Source organism: Sorghum bicolor, chromosome 6 (assembly GCF_000003195.3).
Source record: "Sorghum bicolor cultivar BTx623 chromosome 6, Sorghum_bicolor_NCBIv3, whole genome shotgun sequence".
Taxonomy (NCBI): Eukaryota; Viridiplantae; Streptophyta; class Magnoliopsida; order Poales; family Poaceae; genus Sorghum; species Sorghum bicolor.
In genome coordinates, this window is record NC_012875.2 from 15,085,735 (window position 1) to 15,109,233 (window position 23,499).

The window sequence follows — 23,499 nt, forward strand, 5'->3', positions numbered from 1 at the left end:
CTTTCTAATTCCAAGTTCAAGTTATTCGGGCTTGGAAATTTGAGGAGCAAATGGGAAGGACCCTTCACCGTCATGAATTCATCACCACACGGAGCAATAACTCTACAATCAAGCGAAGGTACGTTATTCAAGGTAAATGGACACCGACTTAAACTTTATTTAGAACCATTTGATTTAGGAGTAATTGATGAGATAGAATTTATCCAATTACCACCATAGTAATTGACGAGATAGAATTTATCCAATTGCTCATGGCTTGGAGGATCCCCATCTTGGAGTGGATGTGCGGCACCCACTGAGGGTTTGGCTTTGGATTGCCAATTAGCTCGTGATCCATCAAGTGGTTGTATCGCCACAACGAGGAGTAGCTTGCCAGGAAGCAAGTGAACCTCGGTAAAAAATCTTGTGTCATCTCTTGATTGGATATATCTCATCTCTACAACATTGTATAACAATCACTCTCTTCTCTTTACATACTTGCCTATCTTGTTAGTTGTTTACCTTGTGTAGCTTAGTCCTTGTTTAGAGTAGAGTTGTTGTGTAGCCTTCTCTAGTTGTTGTTGTTTAGTGTTTAGCCTTCTTGCTAGACTTGTGTAGGTGGCTTGCATAGCTTAGTTGTGCTAGTGCTAGAATAGCTTCGCCACTTATTTTACTAACTCACTTGTTTAAGTAAAGTTTGTAGAAGATTTAAATAGGCTATTCACCCCCCTAGCCATTTGGACCTTTCAAGTGGTATCGGAGTCGAGGCACCATTTATTTGAGGCCTAACAACCTTCTTTGCATATCAACAATACCAAGAAGGCACCTTACTTCGATGGCACAAATTATGCATATTAGAAGTCCAAGATTTGATGTCCATTTACCAAGAAGGCTCATCTCAAGTCAATCAATAGAGAAGTTTGGAAGGTGACCGAAACAAAATTTGAGGTGGCAAATGAAGATGCACCAACACCTGTTGAAGAGAAGAAGCTACAATGCAATGATATTGCTATTAGTGCTCTCCATGAAGCTCTTGATGACAAGATCTTTGAGCAAATCAAGAACATTGAGATTGCTCATGATGCTTAGGCAAAGCTAGAAGAAACATTTGAGGGAACGAAAGGCACCAAGACCGCCAAAGCTTATATTTTCTAAGAGAAGTTCTCTAGTTTCAAGATGGTAGAAGATGAAAGTGTTCCAGAAATGTTCCATCGGTTGCAAGTCATTGTGATTGAGCTCAAGGCACTTGGGGAAGAAGTGAATTATAGTCAATTCTCTATGAAGTTCTTGAGAAGTTTGCCCAAGAGATTTTACACATTGATCACCGTGCTAGTCAAGACAACACTTAGTGAATCAACACCCCAACATGTGTTCCAAGGAGTGATGACCGATGATGCTTATAGAGAAGATGATGAGAAGGATGAGTTGGTCAAGAAAAGGAAGAAGGAAGGTGAAAAGAACGATGATGAGAAGAAGAAGAGTGTGACATTCAAGGCCTCCACATACAAGGGAAAAGCCAAGGTACAATCATCAAGTGAAGGTGATGCAAGCTCTTGTGATAGTGATGACGATGAGATGGCTCTTCTTATCAAGAGATTTTGTAAGTTCATGAAGAAGAAGGGCGATCGGGCAAGAAGGAAGAAGAGCTCCTCCAAGAAGAATGACTATTCCATGAGATGTTTTAGATGCCATAGCAAGGATCATCTCATCGCCAGGTGTCCCTATGATAGTGATGATGAAGATTCTATCAAGAAGGAAAGAAAGAAGCAAAAGAAGAAGCAAGAAAAGAAGGAAGGCTCATACAAGAAGGGTGATGACCATGTTGCAACTCGGGATAGTGATGATTCCTCAAGTGATGATGAGAGCACCAAGAAGAAGGGGCATGCTAGTATTGCAATTCAAGGAAAGAGCTCCATCTTCGACACTCCATCATGCTTCGTGGCTAAGGCCACCAAGGTATCATCCGATGATGAGAGTGATCATGCTAGTGATAGTGATAGTGATGATGATGAACCAACTAAAGATGAACTAATCACTATGCTAGAAGATTGCACTCATCACTATAAAGAAACTAGAAAGGAGTGCAAGGCCTTGCTTAAGGATAAGAAAACCCTTATGCAAAAACTTGATAAGCTTAGAGCATCTTATGAGAGTCTAAATGTAGACCATGAGAAGCTACAAAAGACTCACACTAAGCTTGAAGAAGCTCATTCCTCTCTAGTTAACAAATGTGAAAATGAGCCAACTAAAATGGAGAAAGCTAAAACTTGCAACATAGGCCTAACATGTGATATCTTAAGTAAGCCTATTGTTGTTGCTTCTACTAACCCTTCATGTAGCACATCTACATCATCCTCATCTAGTAGTGATGGTTTCACTAGTGACACCACACTAAAAGTTGAGAATGAAATTCTTAAGGAGGTGAAAGCGCTCAATCACACCTTAGCCAAGGCTTATGGTGGTTAGGACCGCTTGCTTATGTGCTTGGGTAGCCAAAGAGCTTCTCTCTACAAAGAGGGATTGGGCTATAACCCCAAGAAAGGCAAAGCCGCCTTTGCTCCTCACAAGACACATTTTGTGAAGAACGATGGCCGGTATTGCAAAGCTTGCAAGCAAGTTGGTCACTTAGAGCAACAATGCATGAACAGGAAACCCAAAGCTAATGTATCCTTAATTAAGCTTAATTCTTTCTACATGCTTACCAAGGATACAAAAGGTGTTCATGCTAAGTTCATTGGTGCACCAAGGATGGGCTAAAAGAAGAAAGCCATTTGGGTACCAAAAAGCTTAGTTGCTAACCTTGGAGGACCCAATAAAGTTTGGGTACCCAAAAAGAATTGATCTTGTATTGTAGGTCAATTATAGAGCCGGAGGAAGGCATTGGGTGCTTGATAGTGGGTGCACTCAACATATGACCGGGGAGTCTTGTATGTTCAAATCAATTGATACGAATCAAAATGGTGGCTTTGATTCTATCACTTTTGGCAACAACAAGAAAGGCAAGGTCAAAGGGCTTGGTAAAATTGCTGTCTCAAATGACATGAGCATATCAAATGTGTTGCTAGTTGAGAGCCTTGACTTCAATCTCTTGTCAATTGCACAACTTTGTGACCTTGGTTTCAAGTGCATCTTTGGTAGTGATGATGTTGAGGTGGTTAGTGTTGATGGATCAAACTTGATATTCAAAGGTTTTAGGCATGGTAGCTTATACTTGGTTGATTTCAATGATAGTGACACTCAATTGTCATCTTGCCTATTTAGCAAATCAAGTTTGGGTTGGTTGTGGCATAGAAGGCTTGGTCATGTTGGAATGAAACAATTGAACAAATTATTGAGGCATGACTTAGTTAGAGGCTTGAAGGATGTCACTTTTGAGAAGGATAAACCATGTAGTGCTTGTCAAGCCGGAAAGCAAGTTGGAAATGCACATCCTAAGAAAAGTGAAATGAGCACATCAAAGGCATTTGAGCTATTGCACATGGATTTATTTGGTCCAACAACATACACTAGCATTGGTGGCAACAAGTATAGATTTGTGATAGTTGATGACTACACTAGATACACTTGGGTGTTCTTCCTCTATGACAAGAGTGATGTTTGTGATCTATTCAAGTCTTTTGTCAAGAGGGTGCAAAATGAGTTTGAAACCACTATCAAGAAGATTAGAAGGGACAATGGTAGTGAATTCAAGAACACAAGAATTGAGGAATTGTGTGATGATCTTGGCATTGGACATCAATTCTCTCCAACATACACTCCTCAATCCAATGGTGTAGTTGAAAGGAAGAATAGAACCTTGATTGACATGGCTAGATCAATGCTTAGTGAATACAATGTTAGTCATTCATTTTGGAGTGAAGCTATCAACATGGCTTGCTATTGTAGCAACTGTCTCTATTGCCATGGGAAGCTTGGGAAGACACCATATGAGCTATTGAATGGAAGAAAGCCCAACATTGCATACTTTAGAGTGTTTCGTTGCAAATGCTACATTCTCAAGAAAGGCACTGGATTGAGTAAGTTTGAGAAGAAATGTGATGAAGGGTTCTTACTTGGTTATTCCACCACAAGCAAGGCATATAGAGTTTGGAACTTGGCAAGTGGCACATTGGAAGAAGTCTATGATGTTGAGTTTGATGAAATCGAAGGATCTCAAAGTGAAGCACAAAATCTTGATGATGTGAGAGGAGATCAATTGGCAAAAGCAATGAAGAACATGGATGTTGGTGATATAAGGCCAAGGCAAGTTGATGATGATAATGACATTCACATGATAAATCAAGAAGTGCAAATTGATACAAATCAAGCAAGTACTAGTGGCTCTCATGATGATGATCAAAATCAAAATCAAGCAAGTGGAAGCAATCCTCCCAATACTCCAACCTACAAGCATAGCAAGGGATCATCCATTAGATCACGTCATTGTTGGTATTCAAAGTGGTGTACAAACAAGATCAAGGCTAGCATCCTTTTGTGAGCACTATTCATTTGTCTCATTTGAAGAACCAAAGAGAATAGAAGATGCATTGAAGGATTCTGATTGGGTAAATGTCATGCATGAAGAATTGAACAACTTCACAAGAAACCAAGTGTGGGAGCTTGTTGAGAGGCCAAAGAACTACAATGTAATTGGTACCAAGTGGGTTTTTAGAAACAAGCAAGATCAAGATAGTGTAGTTGTGAGAAACAAAGCAAGATTAGTAGCACAAGGCTACACTCAAGTTGAAGGTCTTAACTTTGGAGAAACTTATGCACCGGTTGCAAGATTGGAGGAAATTAGAATATTATTAGCCTATGTGTGTGCCCACAACATCAAGCTCTATCAAATGGATGTGAAGAGTGCATTTCTCAATGGATACATCAATGAGTTGGTCTATGTTGAACAACCTCCCAATTTTGAAGATGATAAGAAACCCAACCATGTGTACAAGCTCAAGAAGGCATTGTATGGTTTGAAGCAAGCACCTAGAGCATGGTATGAGAGATTGAGAGATTTCCTTCTCTCTAAAGGGTTCAAGATGGGAAAGGTTGACACTACCCTCTTCATCAAGAAACTAGGCAATAACTTGTTTGTGTTGCAAATCTATGTTGATGATATCATCTTTGGATCAACCAATCAAGACTTTTGTGAAGAGTTTGGAAGAACGATGGCAAATGAGTTTGAGATGTCCATGATAGGTGAGCTTAGTTACTTCCTTGGTCTTCAAATCAAGCAAATGAAGAATGGCACCTTTGTTAGTCAAGGCAAGTACATCAAGGACATGATCAAGCAGTTTGGGTTGCAAGAAGCTAAGCCAATGAACACACCTATGGGCACAAATGATCAACTAGGTAGTGATGCAAGTGGAAACATGGTAGATCAAAAGCTATATCGATCTATGATTGAAGTTTGCTCTATGTCACCGCATCAAGGTCAGACGTGATGTTTAGTGTGTGCAAATGTGTAAGATACCAAGCTTCACCTAGAGAAAGTCACTTGAAGGCAACCAAAATAATATTGAGGTATCTGAAGGGCACTCATGATGTTGGATTATGGTATCCCAAGGGGTCTAACTTTGAGTTGATTGGATATTCGGACTCTGACTATGGTGGATGCAAGATTGATAGAATGAGCACAAGTGACACTTGTCAATTGCTAGGAAAGTCTCTAAGAAACAAAATAGTGTTGTACTATCAACCGCCGATGCCGAATACATTAGTGTCGGTAGTTGTTGTGCACAATTGCTTTGAATGAAAGCTACCTTGAATGACTTTGGAATCAAATTCAAGAATGTGCCTTTGCTATGTGGAAATGAGAGTGCAATCAAGATGACACAAAATCCGGTTCAACATTCAAGAACCAAGCACATTGACATAAGGCACCATTTCATAAGAGACCATCAACAAAAGGGTGATATTAGCATTGAAAGCATTGGCACCGAAGATCAACTGGCCGACATCTTCACAAGCCACTTGATGAGAAGAGATTTTGCAAGTTGAGAAATGAATTGAACATACTTGACTTATCCAACTTGAGATGAGTGCACCCCTATATTTCTATATGACATTCCTCTCCTCCAACAAAGCAAGGTAAAGATGGTTGACATAGCATTCATACTTTGCTAAGGGCATGTTTAGAGCATATAGACATGTTTGTATGACAATAGGCTCATTCATGAAAATCAAAAGGATTTGATGTATGTATGGTACCACTATTGTTCCTATGATTGATTGGTCTAGTGGTAGCATATGACATGTTTGTGAGCTTGTAAGCCTAATGTTGGATCTAGAATATGAGCTTATGATGTGCAATTCAACATGGTCAAGATAACTCTTATACTTTATGAGGTGTGAAAAAGCTTGTCCTTGGATCAAACCGAATTACATGTTCTAGGCAAGTGATCTAGATTGAACCATAATTTGACCCTCACATTGATTGAATTAATTCTCACTAAAAGTTGAACCTTTGTGGTCATTGATGACAAAGAGGGTGAGAAACAAAAAAAGGGGGGAGAGAAACAAAGATAGGGAGAGAAAAGAAAGAGAAAACTTTTTAAACTTGAGCACACAAATAGGGGGAGCAAGCTCATGAATCATTTGTTGCATTTGAATGTGCACTAACATAATAAGGTGTTGCATTGCAAGTTTAAATTCACTACTCTTGTTTGATTGGTGCTTGCTAGAAATAAAACTTGAATGATGTTTTAAATTCTAGTATAGAGTTTTATTTACTTGTGGTATCTAGACATATAATATGATCTCATGAGGTATCTTGAGTTTTTATGTATGTCTAGCTACATTGGTGCTAAGGATGGTATATTGGCAACTCCGATTGGTATCACGCTTCAAAGGTTCATTCTACATACCTTAGCATCATTTTGGTAGTAATAAATCTCCCAAAACTCCAATTCATGCATATGTACAAACTAGAACCAAACTTATGGAAGCACATATGTAGGGGGAGCTAGTACTACCAAAACCGAATTGAAGTGTTTGTCCAATCTTGTCTCATAATCAAAATGCTTTGGACAAGCAATTCAAGTTCATTACGATTTCATTTCATATCTTTGTGATGGTTGTCAACAATTACCAAAAAGGGGGAGATTGAAAGCCCAAGTTTGGTTTTGGTAATTAATGACACCAAGTTGCTAATGCCTTGTGTTTAAGTGATTTGAGTTAGGCATAGCAACACATGTGATGAAGGTGCAAGGTGGCATGGAAAGGTGACCACATGATCACTAAGAGATGAAGCATGAAGTGGAGATCATGGTGATAGACATGGAGTAGAGTGATCAAGGCAAAGGTATAAACATAGGGTTTTACTTTTGCCGGTCTAAGTTGAGTAGAGAAGTGATTGACCGGATTTAGGATAGATAGCCGACTATCAAGAGGAGAAATCACGGTCATCTCTCGAATCATGTGCTACTTGGTCCATATCTTGAGCATATGCATTAGGATCTAGTAAAGTGCTAACCTAACTCCTTTGATGAAAATGTTTGTGAAAAGCTAACACACATGCACTTTGGTGATGGACACTTGGTGGTGTTAGCACATTTATAAAGGAGGTGGAATTCCTAAGGTTGAGAAGGGTTTAGGTTCCAAGCTCGGTGGGATTTGACGCTTTTGAGAAAATTAAGTATATATTTTCTATTGCGCCGGTGAAAGACTTTGGGAAGTCGTGGGAGTGTTTCTCTCACCGGACGCAGTGCACAATTCTGGTGCACTGTCGAGTTTGGCCAGAGCCAACAGAGCGCACCAGACGCTCAGCACCAGACACAGGGGATCTGCTGTTCGCGCCTCCGGTGCTTGTTGGGATCTGAGAGCAAGTCTGTGAGGTTTTCTAACAAGGTATCGGACGCACCGGAGTGAGTCCGGTGCTCAGCATCCAGTGTTAGTGCAATTTGCAGACCTCTTTGTGCACGAGTCCGATGAGCAGCGGATGCGTCCGGTGCTCCAAGTCCGGTGAGGTCGTGAGTTTGCAGAACTCTCTGCGCGTGACCGGTGACTACAGGACGCGTCCGGTGCTCACTTGGTTGCGTCTAGTGGTCCGCAGATGACCGCTAAAGATTGATGCGCGAGATTCAAAGGTGGACACGTGGCTAACTCTAGAGCACCGGATGCAGGGGGTCAAGTGTCCGGTGGCTCCTTGCTGAGCGTCCGGTGCCTCCAATTTCAGCCCAGTGACAGAGCCAACGGCTCTATGTATTTGAGGGGCTTATAAATAGAAGGTGGCCGGCGTTGGGGGTTTCTCTCTTGCACATTTGATTACTTAAGGCATTCTTTGAGCTAGAAAACACTCCCTCCACTCATCTCCTTGCTTGATTGCTAATCTTAGTGAGATTGAGTGAGATTCAAGTGCATTGCATTGAGAGTTGCATCTAGTTGCACTTGATTCTTGAGTTTGCTACGGATTTCTTGTTACTCTTGGGTGTTTACCAACGCCCTAGACGGCTTGGAGCAGCGGTGGCGTTGAGCTCGTGATTGGAGATTGTTTCGAGCCTCACCAAGTGATTTGTGAGGGGTTCTTGAGCCTTCCCCACGGGTGATCGCAATTGGCTACTCTAGTGGATTGCACTTGGCTTGGAGGATCCCCATCTTGGAGTGGATGTGCGGCACCCGCTGAGGGTTTGGCTTTGGATTGCCAATTAGCTCATGATCCATCAAATGGGTGTATTGCCACAACGAGGAGTAGCTTGCCGGAGAGCAAGTGAACCTCGGTAAAAAATCTTATGTCATCTCTTGCCGAGGTCTCTCTTGTGATTGTGTATGTGATTGATTGGATATATCTCGTCTCTACAACGTCGGTATAGCAATCACTCTCTTCTCTTTACATACTTGCCTTCGTACTCAGGGCTCTGTTTCCATGTTATTTTGCAGATGGGCAGATGTATTATGGGTATTGCATCAATTGTCTATACCCAGCTATGGGGGATGACTAGACCAAAGGGCGTGGTCACTCTTCTCACCTTTTGCTTTTGTGGGAATGATCAGATTCTAGCACTGTAACAAACTAAGTGTGTGTGGTCTCAGAAACAACAATGCTTCCGCTACCGTTGAACTTGGTCGGTAATAATTGTATTTGAACTCTGATGTAATTCTGAAATGTTGTGAACTTTATGTAACTTATGGACGGCGACCACTGAACTTATTACGATCTTGGCTGTGCAATGTGGAAAAGTTTGAAATCTCTCAAGATTTCACAGACAATCGGAATTATATGAGCTTAAGTTCAATAGTTTGACTGTGGGAATGGTCACTATTAGACATAATCTCTTATAATTTAGGTGGTTCTGTTACATGTTGGTTCTCGGTGGTGGTGTTGTGCAGACAGTTTTGATTTTATCTTGTACTTGTTTACTCCTTTATCAATACATAGACTAGCAGTTTAACCTGTTGGTTTCTCTTAAAAAAGTTACTGAACTGGTGCCCGATGACTCTAATGTTCGGTCGGCACCATTGTTACCGGAGGTTGCCACTATCCTGAGTGAATTTGAATCTGTGTTCGCGCCACCAACTAGCTATCCACCTGAGCCTGACTGTGATCATGCCATTCCTCTGCTACCAGGGGCAACACCATTTTTAGTTTGTCCCTATCGTTATCCTCCAGCTATTAAGGATGAAATTGAGCAGCAAATTCAGGACATGCTACAGTTTGGTATCATCAGACCAAGTTCAAGCCCTTTTTCTTCATCAATGCTTCTAGTCAAGAAGAAGGACGGTTTCAGATTTTGCATCGACTTTCGGTAGCTCAATGCCCTGATAGGCAAGACAAAATATCTAGTCCCGGTGATTGAGGAACTATTGGATGAACTTACTCATGCATCTTGGTTTTCCTGCCTTGACTTAACTGCTTGCTACCATCAAATTCGTCTCAAGTCAGGCGAGGAATTCAAGACGGCCTTCCAAACCCACACAGGGTTATATGATTCCTTGGCGAGGAATTCAAGACGGCGTTCCACACGCTCAGCATATCAATCAGAAGCTTTCATTCAAATTCTTTAGCCCTTATCGTGTATTAGAGCGCAATGGTTTTGTGGTCTATCGGCTCTAACTACCAGCTTCGTTGTCGGTTTACCCAATTTTCTATGTATCACAACTCAAGAAATGAGTGGGTGCTCGCCATTCAGTTACATTGGCGCCCCCAACTGAAAATGTGCTCTAGGGCGTTCTTAAACAGATTCGGCAATGTTGCACTATATATAAGGGTGTGCATCCTATTGCTTAGGGTTTGATTAAGTTGTCTAATCTTCCAATTTCACTTGCTACTTTGGAGGATCTGGAGTTTCTTCGGCAGCAGTTTCCTCATGGCTCTGTCTGGAACTGGCCTGATGCACAAGAGGGAGAGGATCAATCGGGGAACAAGTCAAGTTCTACATGTGCCCACCGCAGTGGACTTGAGTGACACCATCGCCGTGGAGAAGCAGGATCACGGCTAGATCTGCAGCAAAGGAGAAGGTGCTCCGGCGAGGCCTCCACTCGGCCACGGCTCCACCTCCGGCAAGGCCTCCGCGGTGAGGTGTGCTCCGGGCCATGAGCTCAGGCTCCAGCATGGCCTCCACGACGAGGTGCTTCGGCGCAAGATCAGCAAGGTGTTTCTCAGCGGCGCTCACACGGAGCCATGTGGGACCGGCGGAGCTCACACGCAGGGCCATCGTGGGCGGAGAAGGATTGCCGGTGGGGGAGGCAGAAGAGAACCGATAGGGAGGCGGTGACGGGAACATGAGCAGTGGCTAGCTCGGGACTGGCTCCGATTGAACGGCCGATCTAGTCGTTCAATCCTAGCCCTGGCTATCTCTGTACGGATGGCCACTCCTAGCCAGGCTTCAACCCACTTTCAGGCAACCAAACACGACAAAATTGGCTCTGTGGAGCCAAGGCAGGGTTGGCCACCCATAGAAGCTCGATGTGTTGTTGCTGGCTCAGGTGGTCTTCCATTCTGGGACGAAGACACGTCTATTTTGGGCCACGGGCCTACAGGATCTCCGAGGTGGCAGCCCACGATCAGAGTTGGTGGCTGAAGTGCCAATTGTCGTGTGTCGTACCATGGGAAGGAGGTAGGACGCAGCGGCGAGCGCGGCGCGTTGCACGACCCGGAGCGAGGCAAGCGTGAGGGAGGCGGCGTTGAGGATGTCAAGCATCTTGGCATCACAGCCGAGGTAAATACCGAGGCGGTCAGAAACTCCATCCACGTCGAAGCTGACCCATGGCAACAGGTCCGCCCAAAGAGGAAGCTCGCCCGCAGTAGGGCTGCGCAAGGATGGAGCTTGCCTAGGCGCCTTTGCTACCCTCAATCACCGACCTACACTCGACTGCACGCACAATGGCCGCCATGCTGCTTCATGGCATTAACCCGCTGCCCTGACGAACTACATGGTAGGCAAAGGAGCGCTAGTGGCACCGATATACACATTCACCACCTACTCGAGGAAATGTGTCGACAACGTGAACTTACCAGCACAAGAAAGAGGTGATTCTATGCAAAAGCAAACTAGACAATCAAACACATTCATTCGATAGCCAGGCTCAGACAACCAAACAAATGGGGATTGGCTTGGTGAACCCAGGCCCAGACTAACCTGGCTCTAATCAAGCTAGGATTTAGACAGGAAACCAAACACATCCTATATGTAATATGTAGACAGAGAGGAGGGGATTCATGGACGAGCATTGTAACCATTAACTTGCCTTCTGCAAGCCTTCTTCCAATCCTTGCCTGTTGCTTTGCTTTTCCTTCCCAAACTCCGATTCCACTGCTACTTTCCTAGAATTCCATGAGAACTACCTGTGTTCGTGACCGTATTATCTAGTTCGTAACATGCTCTTCAAGGCCGTTCGAGATTTGCCTTCTGATCACTTTGCTAGTTCAGATTTTGTACATGTACCACGCTCTTGTAATTTGGCTGTGCATGTGATAGCTCAATCTGCTAGGCCATGGCATGACGGATACGTTTCCAAACCTTGTAAATGACGTTGTAGCTCAGGATTCAGCTGAACTTGTTCTTGATACAAGGCCGTAGAGCCAGTGTTAAGTTTTTTTTTTTTTTAAAAAAAAACTAACCACCGTTATTGGCAACACAACTTGTAGTCTTGTACATATGAAGATTTATCGGGTTGTACGAATACCTTGTGGAAACGGATGTATAGATGCCAGCTTTCAATAGTTACACGAGTGTTCCTACGTATCATTACTTGTTCCTAGTACTCTCTTCTGCTAACTCTTCTATAATTTGTCCGGCCTCAACAAGCAACTCCTGCAACCCCGTCATCTGTGGAAACGGATGTATGCGTTGAACCAGAACGATGAGCTTCCTCAGGCACATCATGTAGTCCTGCTTGACAGCCTTTTTCACTAACCTTCGTGTATGAGGCTACAAAAGCAAATGACGCGTTAAAGCAGCCATTTAATGAGGAAACCGTGCTGGTCAATACATGCATGGATGAGGGTCTAATTCATACCTCTTTGTAAAGTGAAATACACTTACGCAGAACATCTTCAATAGATTTATAATCTTGCTCCTGAAATCGAAGGGAACAAATGGTCAAGTTGCAAGCTTCACTAGCAATTCCCTCCAAAATGAGGTTTTAAGTGCTTAATTACAGCCATTGAAAAAAATGCCAAAAAATTGTGATCCATCTCATGGAGCACAACAATACCTTTCGAACAATTATGTTATCGATTGTGACATCTATTATACAGCAATAATTAAATCAAGAAAACAAATATCTAGTCAATTTACAAAAAAAAATATAGTGTACCAGACCTTTCCAAACTTAGTTTTAAAATGGATTTGCAGTGTGCTATATCCAACATATATGATATTTGGGCCGGTCCATATAAATGGCCGAGGTGTGCCTGGTATATGTACAGCATCAATTTTGAAGAATCCATGCTTCAAATGTTCCAGTGGAAGCCTTAGCAAGAGTACCAACTACTAAAGAGAACATGGTATATTAGAAAGAAAATAAATTGCATATAACATAATTCAGCAGTTGCCAATGCATAAATAAAGTTTCCAAAAAGGAAATTACCCCTTGCCCTAGCAAACGCTTCGCTGTAACATCAATGAATCCGAAAACATTAAGTGCTTGCAACTGCACACGTAATACACAGTTTTATCAATTAAAAACCAATATAATACAGAGTTAGGTGAAAATAGTTAATGGCAACAAAAACCAACATAAGCCTTATTTTCACCAAAGTTTTTTTTAAATAATTGTTATCAAAGAACCTTCAAAAAAGGGCAGGGAGTTCCTATAGTTCACTTAAGGAAGAATTGACCTTGTTTATCAGACAAACTAGGCCCAAAAATCATAAAACTGCATGGTTAATTAAGGAAAACCGACGAAAAACCAAAACACAACTGCCCACCATGTGTCATTGTTGATGTTATACCAATGTCAGGCCCGGCCAGTGGCTAGGCCATGCCAGCGAAAAAGGGCCCTAGGTGCCCAGATTAGCTATCTTTAGACGTTGCTAGAAAAAAGCTATCTTCAGATACTATTTCCATAATTATAGGATTGCGATTGTTTTTCTTGTAAGGTGGAGGGGATAAATACCCCTTGACTCTTTTTCAAGTGGCACTTGAGGCTAGGCAAAGATTATTGTCTTGCTTTTTTAATGCCCATGAACAAGTGGCCCTCGAAGATTACCTAGAGCATTTCAACGCCCTGGTGTGGCACAACCCCAACCTAGAGCCACGCCAAAAGACGGACTTGTTCGTGGGTGGACTTTCGGAGCACATCCATGAAAAAACACCGAACTCCGGGCAGCCCAAGAATTGCACATGGCGATGCACCTGGCCCGGGCATATCATCCTGCTGGCTCCAGTGCAGCATCTAGCGCGCCCCCAGCTAGCACTGGCCCCCTTCCCGGACCCCGTACACCTCGGCCTGCCTTGAGCAGCCGCGACTGCCCAGCAGCAGGAGGACTTAGTGCTCTCTGCACCACAGCGGTCGTTCCGCCACCTGGGTTGTGCTTCAACTGTGATGAGCCCTAAGTGTGGGGCCATCGGTGCCAGCGCCTGTTCCTTGAGGCCGCCGACTTCCTGGTTGACGACCCCGCCAATGACGGGGCTGCTGAGGAGGCGGACGAGGCACCTCCAGGCAAGGAACCACCTGTCGCCTCGGTTGTCTCCCTCTACGCCCCCACCATCATCCGTATGGAGGAGACCATGCACCTCCACGTCTACATCCACGACTACAAGCTCCTCGCCCACCTCGACAGTGGCTCGAATCACAACTTCACTAAGCCTAGGGTCATGAGCCGCCTCGTGGCCAATGGCGACTGGCAACAGGAACATGTGGGTCATAGTGGCCAATGGCGACCATGTGGTCTGCTCCTGCATGGCTCGCAACGTGGCCATGTGCATCGTCAAGGAGGATTTTTCTATCGCCTGCTTCGACATCGACCTGGGAGGTCATAGTTAAGCTTGTTCTTGTATCTTACTTCTTGTAATTTACTTTTGGTTGCTAATAGCCTAGTATTACAAATATGCTCAGCATCAACTTTAGTGGTTACAGAAGTGCTGGAGCAGGTGGGTGGGGTGGTGGGGGGGGGGGGGGGGGAGAAAGAGAGAGTAGCCAGCTGCTGGCATACACTTTGTAATTCAGGTATTGCATTTCAGTTCAATCCAAGCGGCAAAGGGACAAGCTGCTATCTGGCCTTACACTAAATCTGAGATCCACTTTGTGTTACATGGCCAACAATTGGTATCTAAAGCTCTAGGTTCTTGAGTGAGCAGCCATGTCCACCTCCAGCCAGAGAGGGCGCTGCTGCCGCCACCGCTGGTGCTGCGGTAGGAGATGGAGCCGACAATCGTGCTGCGTCAATCGTCATCTAGGCCAATATGGGCGTGCACCGGGTGTGGCGCCTACTACATCACGGCGCTACGCAACTCAATCGTGAGTCTCGGACAGTTGGACGAGGGCGGTTCAAAGGTGGAGATCAACAAGAGTCATGAGGATTTGGGATCGGTGCGGCCAACTTCTTCTCATCAAGGTCCGGTGCGACGCGAAGCACCTCTATGTTTTCCATCTCGAGATGGCTCAGCCTCTCTACATCACTTCACTGCACGCAAGGATGATGAAGCGTGGCGTTAACATGAGTGGGTCGGGCACCTCCACTTCGAGATGCTGCACCACCTCGGCAAGCAGGCCTTGGTGCGCGGGCTGCCGGTGATCAAGCACGGCGAGCAATTTTGCGACACTTGCATCATTGCGAAGCAGAGGCACCCCTTTCCTCACTAGGCTTTGTACCGTGCGCAGGAGCAGCTCGAGCTCGTCCATGACGACCTTTGCAGGCCCGTGACGCCGGTGACTCCAGGTGGGCAGTGTTTCTTCTTCCTGCTTGTCGACAACGCCTCAAGCTTCATGTGGGTGGTTCTTCTGCCGACTAAGGGAGAAGTTGTAGACGCCATCAAGCAAGTGCAGGCTACAGCGGAGGAGAGTGGTCGCAAGCTCTGGCACACTAACGGCAGAGTTCACCGCCTACTACACGATGAAGGCATCCAACGCCACTTCTCTACCCCCTACTCGCTGCAGCAGAACGGCGTGGTCTTCATCAGGTATGTAGAGGGCCCCAAGGCATACCACGTCCTGCATCCGGTGTCCCAGCTCGTGCGAGCGGCGTGACGTCATCTTCGACGAAGGAAATGGCTAGGACCGGTCCAAAGCTGGAGGAGACACGGCACCGGTGGAGTCCACTATCGAGTACGTGCGGATTGGAGGAGCTGAGGGAGCACTGGGTGTGTCCCTATCAATGGCTAGATAATCATCACCGTTGCCGACTACATCACCAGCTCCACCGTGCCTCAGACAGGATCACCACTGGCATCCTCGACTGCTGCATCCCTTGCTTCGCCAACTGCTACACCACCGCCCGCCGATCAAGCTCTGATCGAGTACGCCATGCCCCTGGAGGATGATGAGGACCGTCTAGATGCCTTCTTCAACGATGAACCTCTTCGCTAACGCACGGTGACTAACATCATCAGCAACTGGACTCCACCAGGCCAGGCGCAACGACTCTTCGCCCAACTACACTCGATGCACGCCGGTGAGCCAACCACCTATGTTGAGGCACAAGGTGATCTAGCATGGTGGACAATGATGGAGCAGGAGCTCAAGTACATTGAGAAGAACAAGACCAAAGAGCTGGTCGACTTGCGTATTGGTCACCGCCCCATTAACCTTAAATGGGTGTTCAAACTCAAGAAGGACGAGATGGGCACAATGACCAAGCACAAGGCGAGGTTGTTGGCACGCGACTTCGTTCAGCAGGAAGGCATCGACTACGATGATGCGTTTGCTTTGGTGGCGCACATGGAGTTAGTCTGTGTCTTCCTCACGCTGCCTGCCCAGGAGGGATGGCGAGTCCATCACATGGACGTCAAGTCCACATTTCTCAACAACGACCTCAAGGAGGTGTACGTGGGTTAGCCACTAGGCTTCGCCGTCACCAGATTAGGGAAGGTGTACCGCATAGCCTACCGCAGGCCACGCGCCCCCAGAACGCAAAGCCGGACGCCACGCTCAAGGAGATGGGCTTCCAGCAGAGCACATACGAGACGATGGTGTACTGATGGGGCAATGGGCGCACTGTTGTGCTCGTCAACGTCTTCGTCGACGACCTCATCATAACTGATGCTGAAGGAGAGGTGGAGAAGTCCAAGGCGCGGATGAAGGAGATGTTTGGCAACAGTGACCTCGCCTCCTTAGCTTCTACCTCAGCGTCGAGGTGCACCAGGATGCCAACAACATCACCCTTGTCAAACCAACTATGTCAAGCGCATCCTCGAGCTCAGAGGCATGGCCGGATGCAACCCAGCACACACCGCGATAGAGGAGAGGCTCAGGCTCAACCGTCATAGCATGCACTACTGGCGGCTTGTCGACAGCCTTCACTACCTAGTGCACACCCGGCTAGACATGGCGTTTGCGTTCGGGTTCATGAGCCGGTTCGTGGAGTAGCCCACGGTGCACCTGGAAGCTGTGAAGCACATACTCTGATACGTGGCGGGCTCCCTTGACTATGGTTTGCACTACACAAGGGCCCTGGGCACGGTGTGCTTCGTCGACTACTGTGACAGCGACCTCACCGACGATATTGACACAAGCAAGAGCACCAGTGGAACCATGTTTTTCTTCAGTGACAGCTTGGTGAGCTGGCAATCCATCAAGCATAAGGTGGTGGCACTGTCAAGCTGCGAGGACGAGTACATTGCCACTACCGCTGTGGCGACACAAGCTCTGTGGCTGCCAAGGTTGCTCGGAGAGCTCCTTGGCAGAAAGGTCGATGTGGTGGAGCTGAAGGTGGATAGCAAGTCTGATCTAGCTCTGGCCAAGAATCCAGTCTTCCATGAAAGGAGCAAGCACATCCGAATCAAATACCACTTCATCAGGGCCGACCACATTGCCACACATCCTCACCAAGTCGCTGAGCAAGATCAAGTTCCAAGAGATGAGGGAGAGGATTGGGCTCGCAGATCACTTATCAGCACAAGGCTTAGGGGGAGATTGATATTTAAGCCTAGTGCTTGTATCTTACTTTTCCCAACATCCACTTTAGTGGTTAGGATAGTGCTGGAGCAGGTGAGGGGGAGAGTAGCCATCTGCTCTATAAAAGCAGTGGCATAGACCACTTTGTACTTAACTATTGCATTTTCATTTCGATCCCTTCCCTCGAGCCTTACCCTAAATATGAGATCCACTTAGTGTTACCTGGCCAACACCAAGTATACATAGTATTAGAGGTCGCCTCTCTCATATCCATGGCACAATTGTTTTAATTAATGTGTGTAGGTGTGTGGCCAGTGTCCATTGTAAGGTAATAAGCATAACAGACACGTCTTCAGTGCTACATATGTACAGTATGGAGAGGCAAGTAATAGCACAGCAACCTTGTCTGATTGCCATGTTTCTCGGTATAAAAACATTGGCTCCTATCAAACCTTATTACTAAGGTCATGCAAAGACCAACCATGGTCCTCAAACCTTTTTTTTGGGTAGTCTCCAGCTAGACCCAGACCTAAAGGCTGCCAAATTCTATTCAGCATCTCCTTAATTTATTATTGGTGTACATGTGCGTGAGGGAGTGTTTTTTTTTTGTTGGAGGGGGGGGGTGGTGGTGATATGGCCTATGGCAGGAGCCTAAAGCCTAAATATTTGGTTATACTCAAGTGTTGTGAGGAGCTGGAGAAGAAAATGGCAAAAAAAAGAGTTCAGATCTCAAACTCCTTAAGATGAGTAGAGACATACAAGAATAGCTGTTGCTGCAATCTTATCTGTATCTGTAGTTGATGTGCTGTTGATTTTATTCTGATCTTTTCTTGAACAATTTAATTTTCCTTCTGCAATCCTACAATAAAAAATATTCAAGGCCCATCAGTTATCAGCAATCCAACTTGGCATTTAGTACATAACAATTTGGTTTTATAGGAAATCCTAAAATAATGATGATACATAAGAAAAGAAAAGACCACTAGTGGACAACAATATTACAGTTAATTAGCCGATCATCAATCCAATAGACATGAGGACAAGGATTTGAAATCTTGAAGTAACCAGATTCCAGTTTGAGACAGGAAATGAAATACCAATACAGAAAAACATTAAGAACATTGAAGTGAACACTGAAAACAGCTCTCTTTTTTTTGTTGAAAACGCAGGAGAGCTGCGTTTCACTGTATTATAGAGATGAAAAAAAAGGGGGGGGGGGGGGGGGTCCCCAACAACCTCACTCATACGGGGACCAAATATGAGTGAGGTAATTACACAGCCTTATGGTTTAAACACATAGTGGACAATATGACTCAACCTTATTGCAAAAAGACCTAGTCTGCAAGCGCGAGACCTAACACCTGTAATTTTCTCACCCCAGCCATGCACCAGAGGCTGTGCTCATTCTTCAGCTCACTCCAAATCATTTTAAGCGAAGGAGAAGCCCCCTCAACACATGCATTCCTATGCTTCCTGTCATGTGCGGCATCCCCTACACAAGAAGGCGGCGCGCCCGCGATGTGCGCAGGGCAGCCGAGCAAGCCGAGGCAAGGGCCCATCTGGCGCAGGAGGAGGATGCCCAACCGGCTAGTGGCTAAATTGTTATGGCCGACGAGCTGATAGTTCAGCCCAGTTATCTTTATAAGTTTAGTTATCTTTGTATTTGCAATTTATATTAGTCCATAGGTTGTTTAGCAAAAGAGGTGAAGTAGAAGGAACATAAATATCTGTAGACTCTATTGATATAATCAAGCAAGAACAATTATCAATCTATCTTCTCCATCTATTCTCGTAAGCCGCCAGCAGAGGGGCAAAACCTCGCGGTGCGGACTGGAGCGCAACGAGTTACAGAGTCACGGTCCTCCGTTGTTAGGTTCCAAGGCACTTGACACTTCCAGTCATCAGCCTTTACGTATGCATGCAAAATAGTATAAACAACTTTCATTATTTCAAATTAATTAACTGAATACAATCAAGTTGCCTCTAGTATGTTGTAAAGCATCAGTTGTCACCACATACACACATTTTGTTTCATAGCATCTTTACTCACCTGACCAATTGAATTTGTGTCCATAGCTTAGCAGGTGTGTTCCTAGTAGAACCTCATCGAAACTAGGATACTGCAAATTATTGGCTATAGTGCTGAACTAACAGCAGTCATTTGACTTAATACAACCAAAATGCCAAAATACAAGTGCTTTGCAAATCAAGTCATCGAGAATCAGAGACCATTAATTCAAAACAGTGAAAGAGAAGAAAATAGAAGAATAAGTTTTCAAAAAAAAAAAAAATAGATGAATGAAAAACCTGATTGAATCATTGCTGAGCTGTTTTGCCTTGGCGAGGTAATATGCAGTTACATCGCTGTTTGCATTCTCCAGATCATTTAATACTTTGTGCAATGTTATCCTTGCCAAGTGTACCAATGTAAGAGCTACCTGCATTGGAAACAAGAAAACAGCAGTTGGTCAATGTAAAAACTAATTACTTACAATGTAAAACAGTGTTACTAAAACATAGTTCAGTTCCTATCCCTGCAGACTGGTTGGCATCATCTATAAAGCACATTAGAAACATTAAATTGATCACAGTACTGTGGTTCTTGATCTTTCTCTATAAAGCACAATTTGAAACATTAAATTTATCACAGTATTGCAGCAGCCTGAAGATGGAATAATCACTGAGGAAGAAATAATGTAAGCACAATGGTGGGAGCAGGAAATCAAATTCAGGAGATCACATGCTGGTTGATGGAGCCCAACATGGCCAGAAGTCATTTTTCTCAGATGAGATTTTCCCGTTTTAGATCTTGTTGCGCACCTTTTGTTTAGATCATCAATTTATTCACAGTTACTTCATAGTTACTATTAATATACTACTACTACTAATACTTTTTTTTTACTTTTTAAATCATCTTTATTTGATCCATCATTTTAACTTTAGCCTACCCCCAACTTGATAAAGGCTCTGTTCTACCTGATCCTTTGATGAGAATGTGAGTGTTGCCAATGGCAGTAACTAAGTGTGTAGTGACAATGAATATATGCATGCTTGTCATGCCAGTGAGCATTTGACAAGGAAACGCTAACAGACAGAGATGGACAAGAGGCATCACAGATCTTGAGATCTCTACCCAATAAAAAATTATGAAGGAACAGAATTATTGGAGATGAGGCTATTGCTGCAGGTGAATGGTACAGAAACCAGTGATGCTGGGCCCCATTCATTACACCTGCCACAAATGAAGATGCCAGAGGGCACTTACAATGTCGATGCCAGCCACCTTATAGGTTGCTTCATGCATTGTAGGTGACATGGTGGACATGTGAGAAAAAGAGACCCTTATCTCACAAACCAAGTGCCCTATAAGCAAAACGTAGTGCTATGAAACTAGAGGCACACCATGTACCATATAAGAGCAGCTCCAACGTGCTGTGAAACCGAACCATGAGAGAGGAGTATGCTTTGATTTCAACACTAGAGCCAACAAACAGCAAAAAGATTGCTCCACTCAACTCCAGTTTTGTTTGAACAGATGGAACAAAGAACCGACGAGCCCAACTCCTGCCGTCTTTCCTGCTGTGGCGTGGAGAGAGAAGGGCAAAGAAACTGCATATTTTTTCCTTTTTTTTGTATTCGGTTGTGGGCCCCAACAACTGACTACAGCACGGGAGCACCCAAACCATAGATAGTACGCGGATCGTGTAGTTCATCTCTGCATTTGAATTGGAATCAGACATTGGACCCTCCCTAACATTGCAATGAAGGCATTTCCTTCTTCCACGGATGAATAAATTAAGGGCTTGTGAATTTACTTAAAGGCTGTTAAGGCCCATCAACTATGAGGCTTATATGTAGTTATCTCCATTTACTCGAGAGTGTATTCATCTTCTCAAATCCCTAAGGTTAGTAACATGGTGCCAAAGCCATGGATTAGGGTTAGGATTAGACTTCTCTAATTCACCCATGACAGCTAGCTATGTGAGGAACTTGCTGCCCTTGATCATCAAGGCACTTTGGATCTTGTTCCATTGCCATCGCATACGGTACCTATTACATCTAAGTGGGTATTCAAAGTTAAGACTAAGTCAGATGGCTCTATAGAGAGATATAAGGCCCGTCTTGTTGCTAGAGGTTTTCAGCAGAATCAAGGTCAAGATTATGATGAGACATTTGCCCCTGTCATGGGCCGCGCGTGACGCGGTGGGGGAGCCTGCCTAGATCCCTGGTGTGCGCATTGTAGGCGGGTTGTAGAGCGCGGGTGCCAGAGGATCATCAAGCAGGGCCGGTGACGTCATCCCAGGCACAACCACAGTAGGACCGGCAGGGGCACTGGTGGCGCCAAAGGTGCTGAGGGAGTTTCCTGCAGGCAAAAACTTGTGTGGCGGTCCAATAGGAACGAGCACGTGGGGCTTGCTTCAAGCCATAAAGTGATTTGTTGAGTCTACAAACATGCTGAGGGAAAGCAGAGTTGGTGAACCCTGTTGGCTGGGAGCAGTACACAGTTTCTGAGAGAGTCCCATGGAGAAAAGCGTTCTTGACATCAAGTTGATGAATCGGCCAATCCCGGGAATGAGCTATGGTGAGGACTGTGCGTACAGTGGCCGGCTTGACAACGGGACTGAAAGTTTCATCGTAGTCGATACCGGGACGTTGAGTGAAGCCGCGAAGGACCCAACGAGCCTTGTAACGGTCCAGAGAGCCATCAGCATGAAATTTATGTTTGAAAATCCATTTTCCGGTGACCACGTTGGCCTTGGTTGGGCGAGGAACGAGGTCCCAAGTTGCATTGTCCATGAGAGCAGTATATTCATCTTCCATGGCGCGACGCCAGTGAGGATCAGCATGGGCGTCGCGGCAGGACCGGGGAATTGGAGACAGAGCCTCAGTTTGCAGAATTCTTGGCTGAATGTATCCAGATTTCCCACGAGTCATCATGCCATGGTTGTTGTCAATAGGTGCAATGGGTACAGCACTAACCGGAGGAGCATTTTTGACAAACCGTGGGGGGGAAGGGATGATGCTGGAGCGGCGAGGAGGAGCAGCGGGCGGTGATGATGGTGGTGGAGGGGCTGCAGCTGGTGGAGGACGTCGAGTGTATACTTGGGTGATCGGTGGCTTCTGGAAAGTTGTTGCCATAGGAGCTGCAGGAGGAGGACGACGCCGAGTGTACACTTGGGTGACCGGCGGCTTCTGAGGAACTGCTGTCATGGGCAGCACATGGGGAGCAGTGGATGGTGGGTCAGCAACCAGTGGCAATACGGAGGGTGCTGTGGATGCCGGGGCTGCAGCCTGAGACGGCACCGGTGCTGAGGGTGCTGCTGTAGGTGCGTGGAAGCCTGGTGGAGGGCGCCGGGTTGCTGGCCCGGCTAGAATGGGGGGCCAAAGCGGAACCGGAGCGCCGTTAGGTAACTCCGGTGCAGCCTGCAGTGGAAACTAAGCAGGGGCACCAGTGGTTGACATGGGTGTATCTGCAGAAGAAGAAGGAGTTGGCAGGAGCTCGTCGTTAGTTAAAAAATGAAGTTCGTGGGGGGCTGTGGTCCGGTGTCGAGAAAAGGGAAAAGTCGTCTCATCAAAGATGACATGACGGGAAATGATGACACGATTAGAAGAAAGATCGAGACACCGGTAGCCTTTATGATCGGAGGAGTACCCGAGGAAGGCACATAGAGTGGAGCGAGGAGCAAGTTTGTGAGGTGTGGTGGCAGTGAGGTTGGGATAGCAGGTGCACCCAAACACTCGAAGATCATGGTAAGAGGGTAGTTTACCATGAAGAGCAAAGAAGGGAGTAGACATGTTGAGAGTTTTGGTGGAGAGTCGGTTAAGGACACAGGTAGCAGTGGAGAGGGCGTCCGCCCAGTAGGAGGGGGGCATGGACGCCTGAAAGAGGAGTAGAGTGTGCGTATAATATTATTGGTGGTGCGGAGAATGCGTTCAGACTTGCCATTTTGCTGCGAGGTGTAGGGACATGACATGCGAAGAGAGACACCGTGAGTGAGGAAGAAGTTGCGAGAGACAGAATTGTCAAATTCGCGACCGTTGTCA

General features: G+C 45.4%; 1 protein-coding gene across 8 annotated transcripts in view; it reads right to left on the reverse strand.

Moving 5' to 3' along the window:
- The window catches only part of LOC8086458 (nephrocystin-3), a 45,821-nt gene continuing 34,224 nt past the window's right edge, over window positions 11,903-23,499 (reverse strand). For 5 of the 8 annotated variants that reach the window (XM_021463989.1, XM_021463986.1, XM_021463988.1 and 2 more), the window contains 6 exons: window positions 19,762-19,892; window positions 18,214-18,313; window positions 12,988-13,050; window positions 12,720-12,887; window positions 12,415-12,474; window positions 11,903-12,326 (listed from right to left, as the gene is read on the reverse strand). In XM_021463989.1, coding sequence (XP_021319664.1) covers window positions 12,144-12,326; window positions 12,415-12,474; window positions 12,720-12,887; window positions 12,988-13,050; window positions 18,214-18,313; window positions 19,762-19,892 — 705 coding nt within the window. In that variant the 3' untranslated portion in view covers window positions 11,903-12,143. Of the gene's footprint in view, window positions 12,327-12,414; window positions 12,475-12,719; window positions 12,891-12,987; window positions 13,051-18,213; window positions 18,314-19,504; window positions 19,893-23,499 lie in introns of those variants that run through there. The other 3 variants (XR_002454407.1, XM_021463987.1, XM_021463992.1) reach the window with 3 other exon arrangements.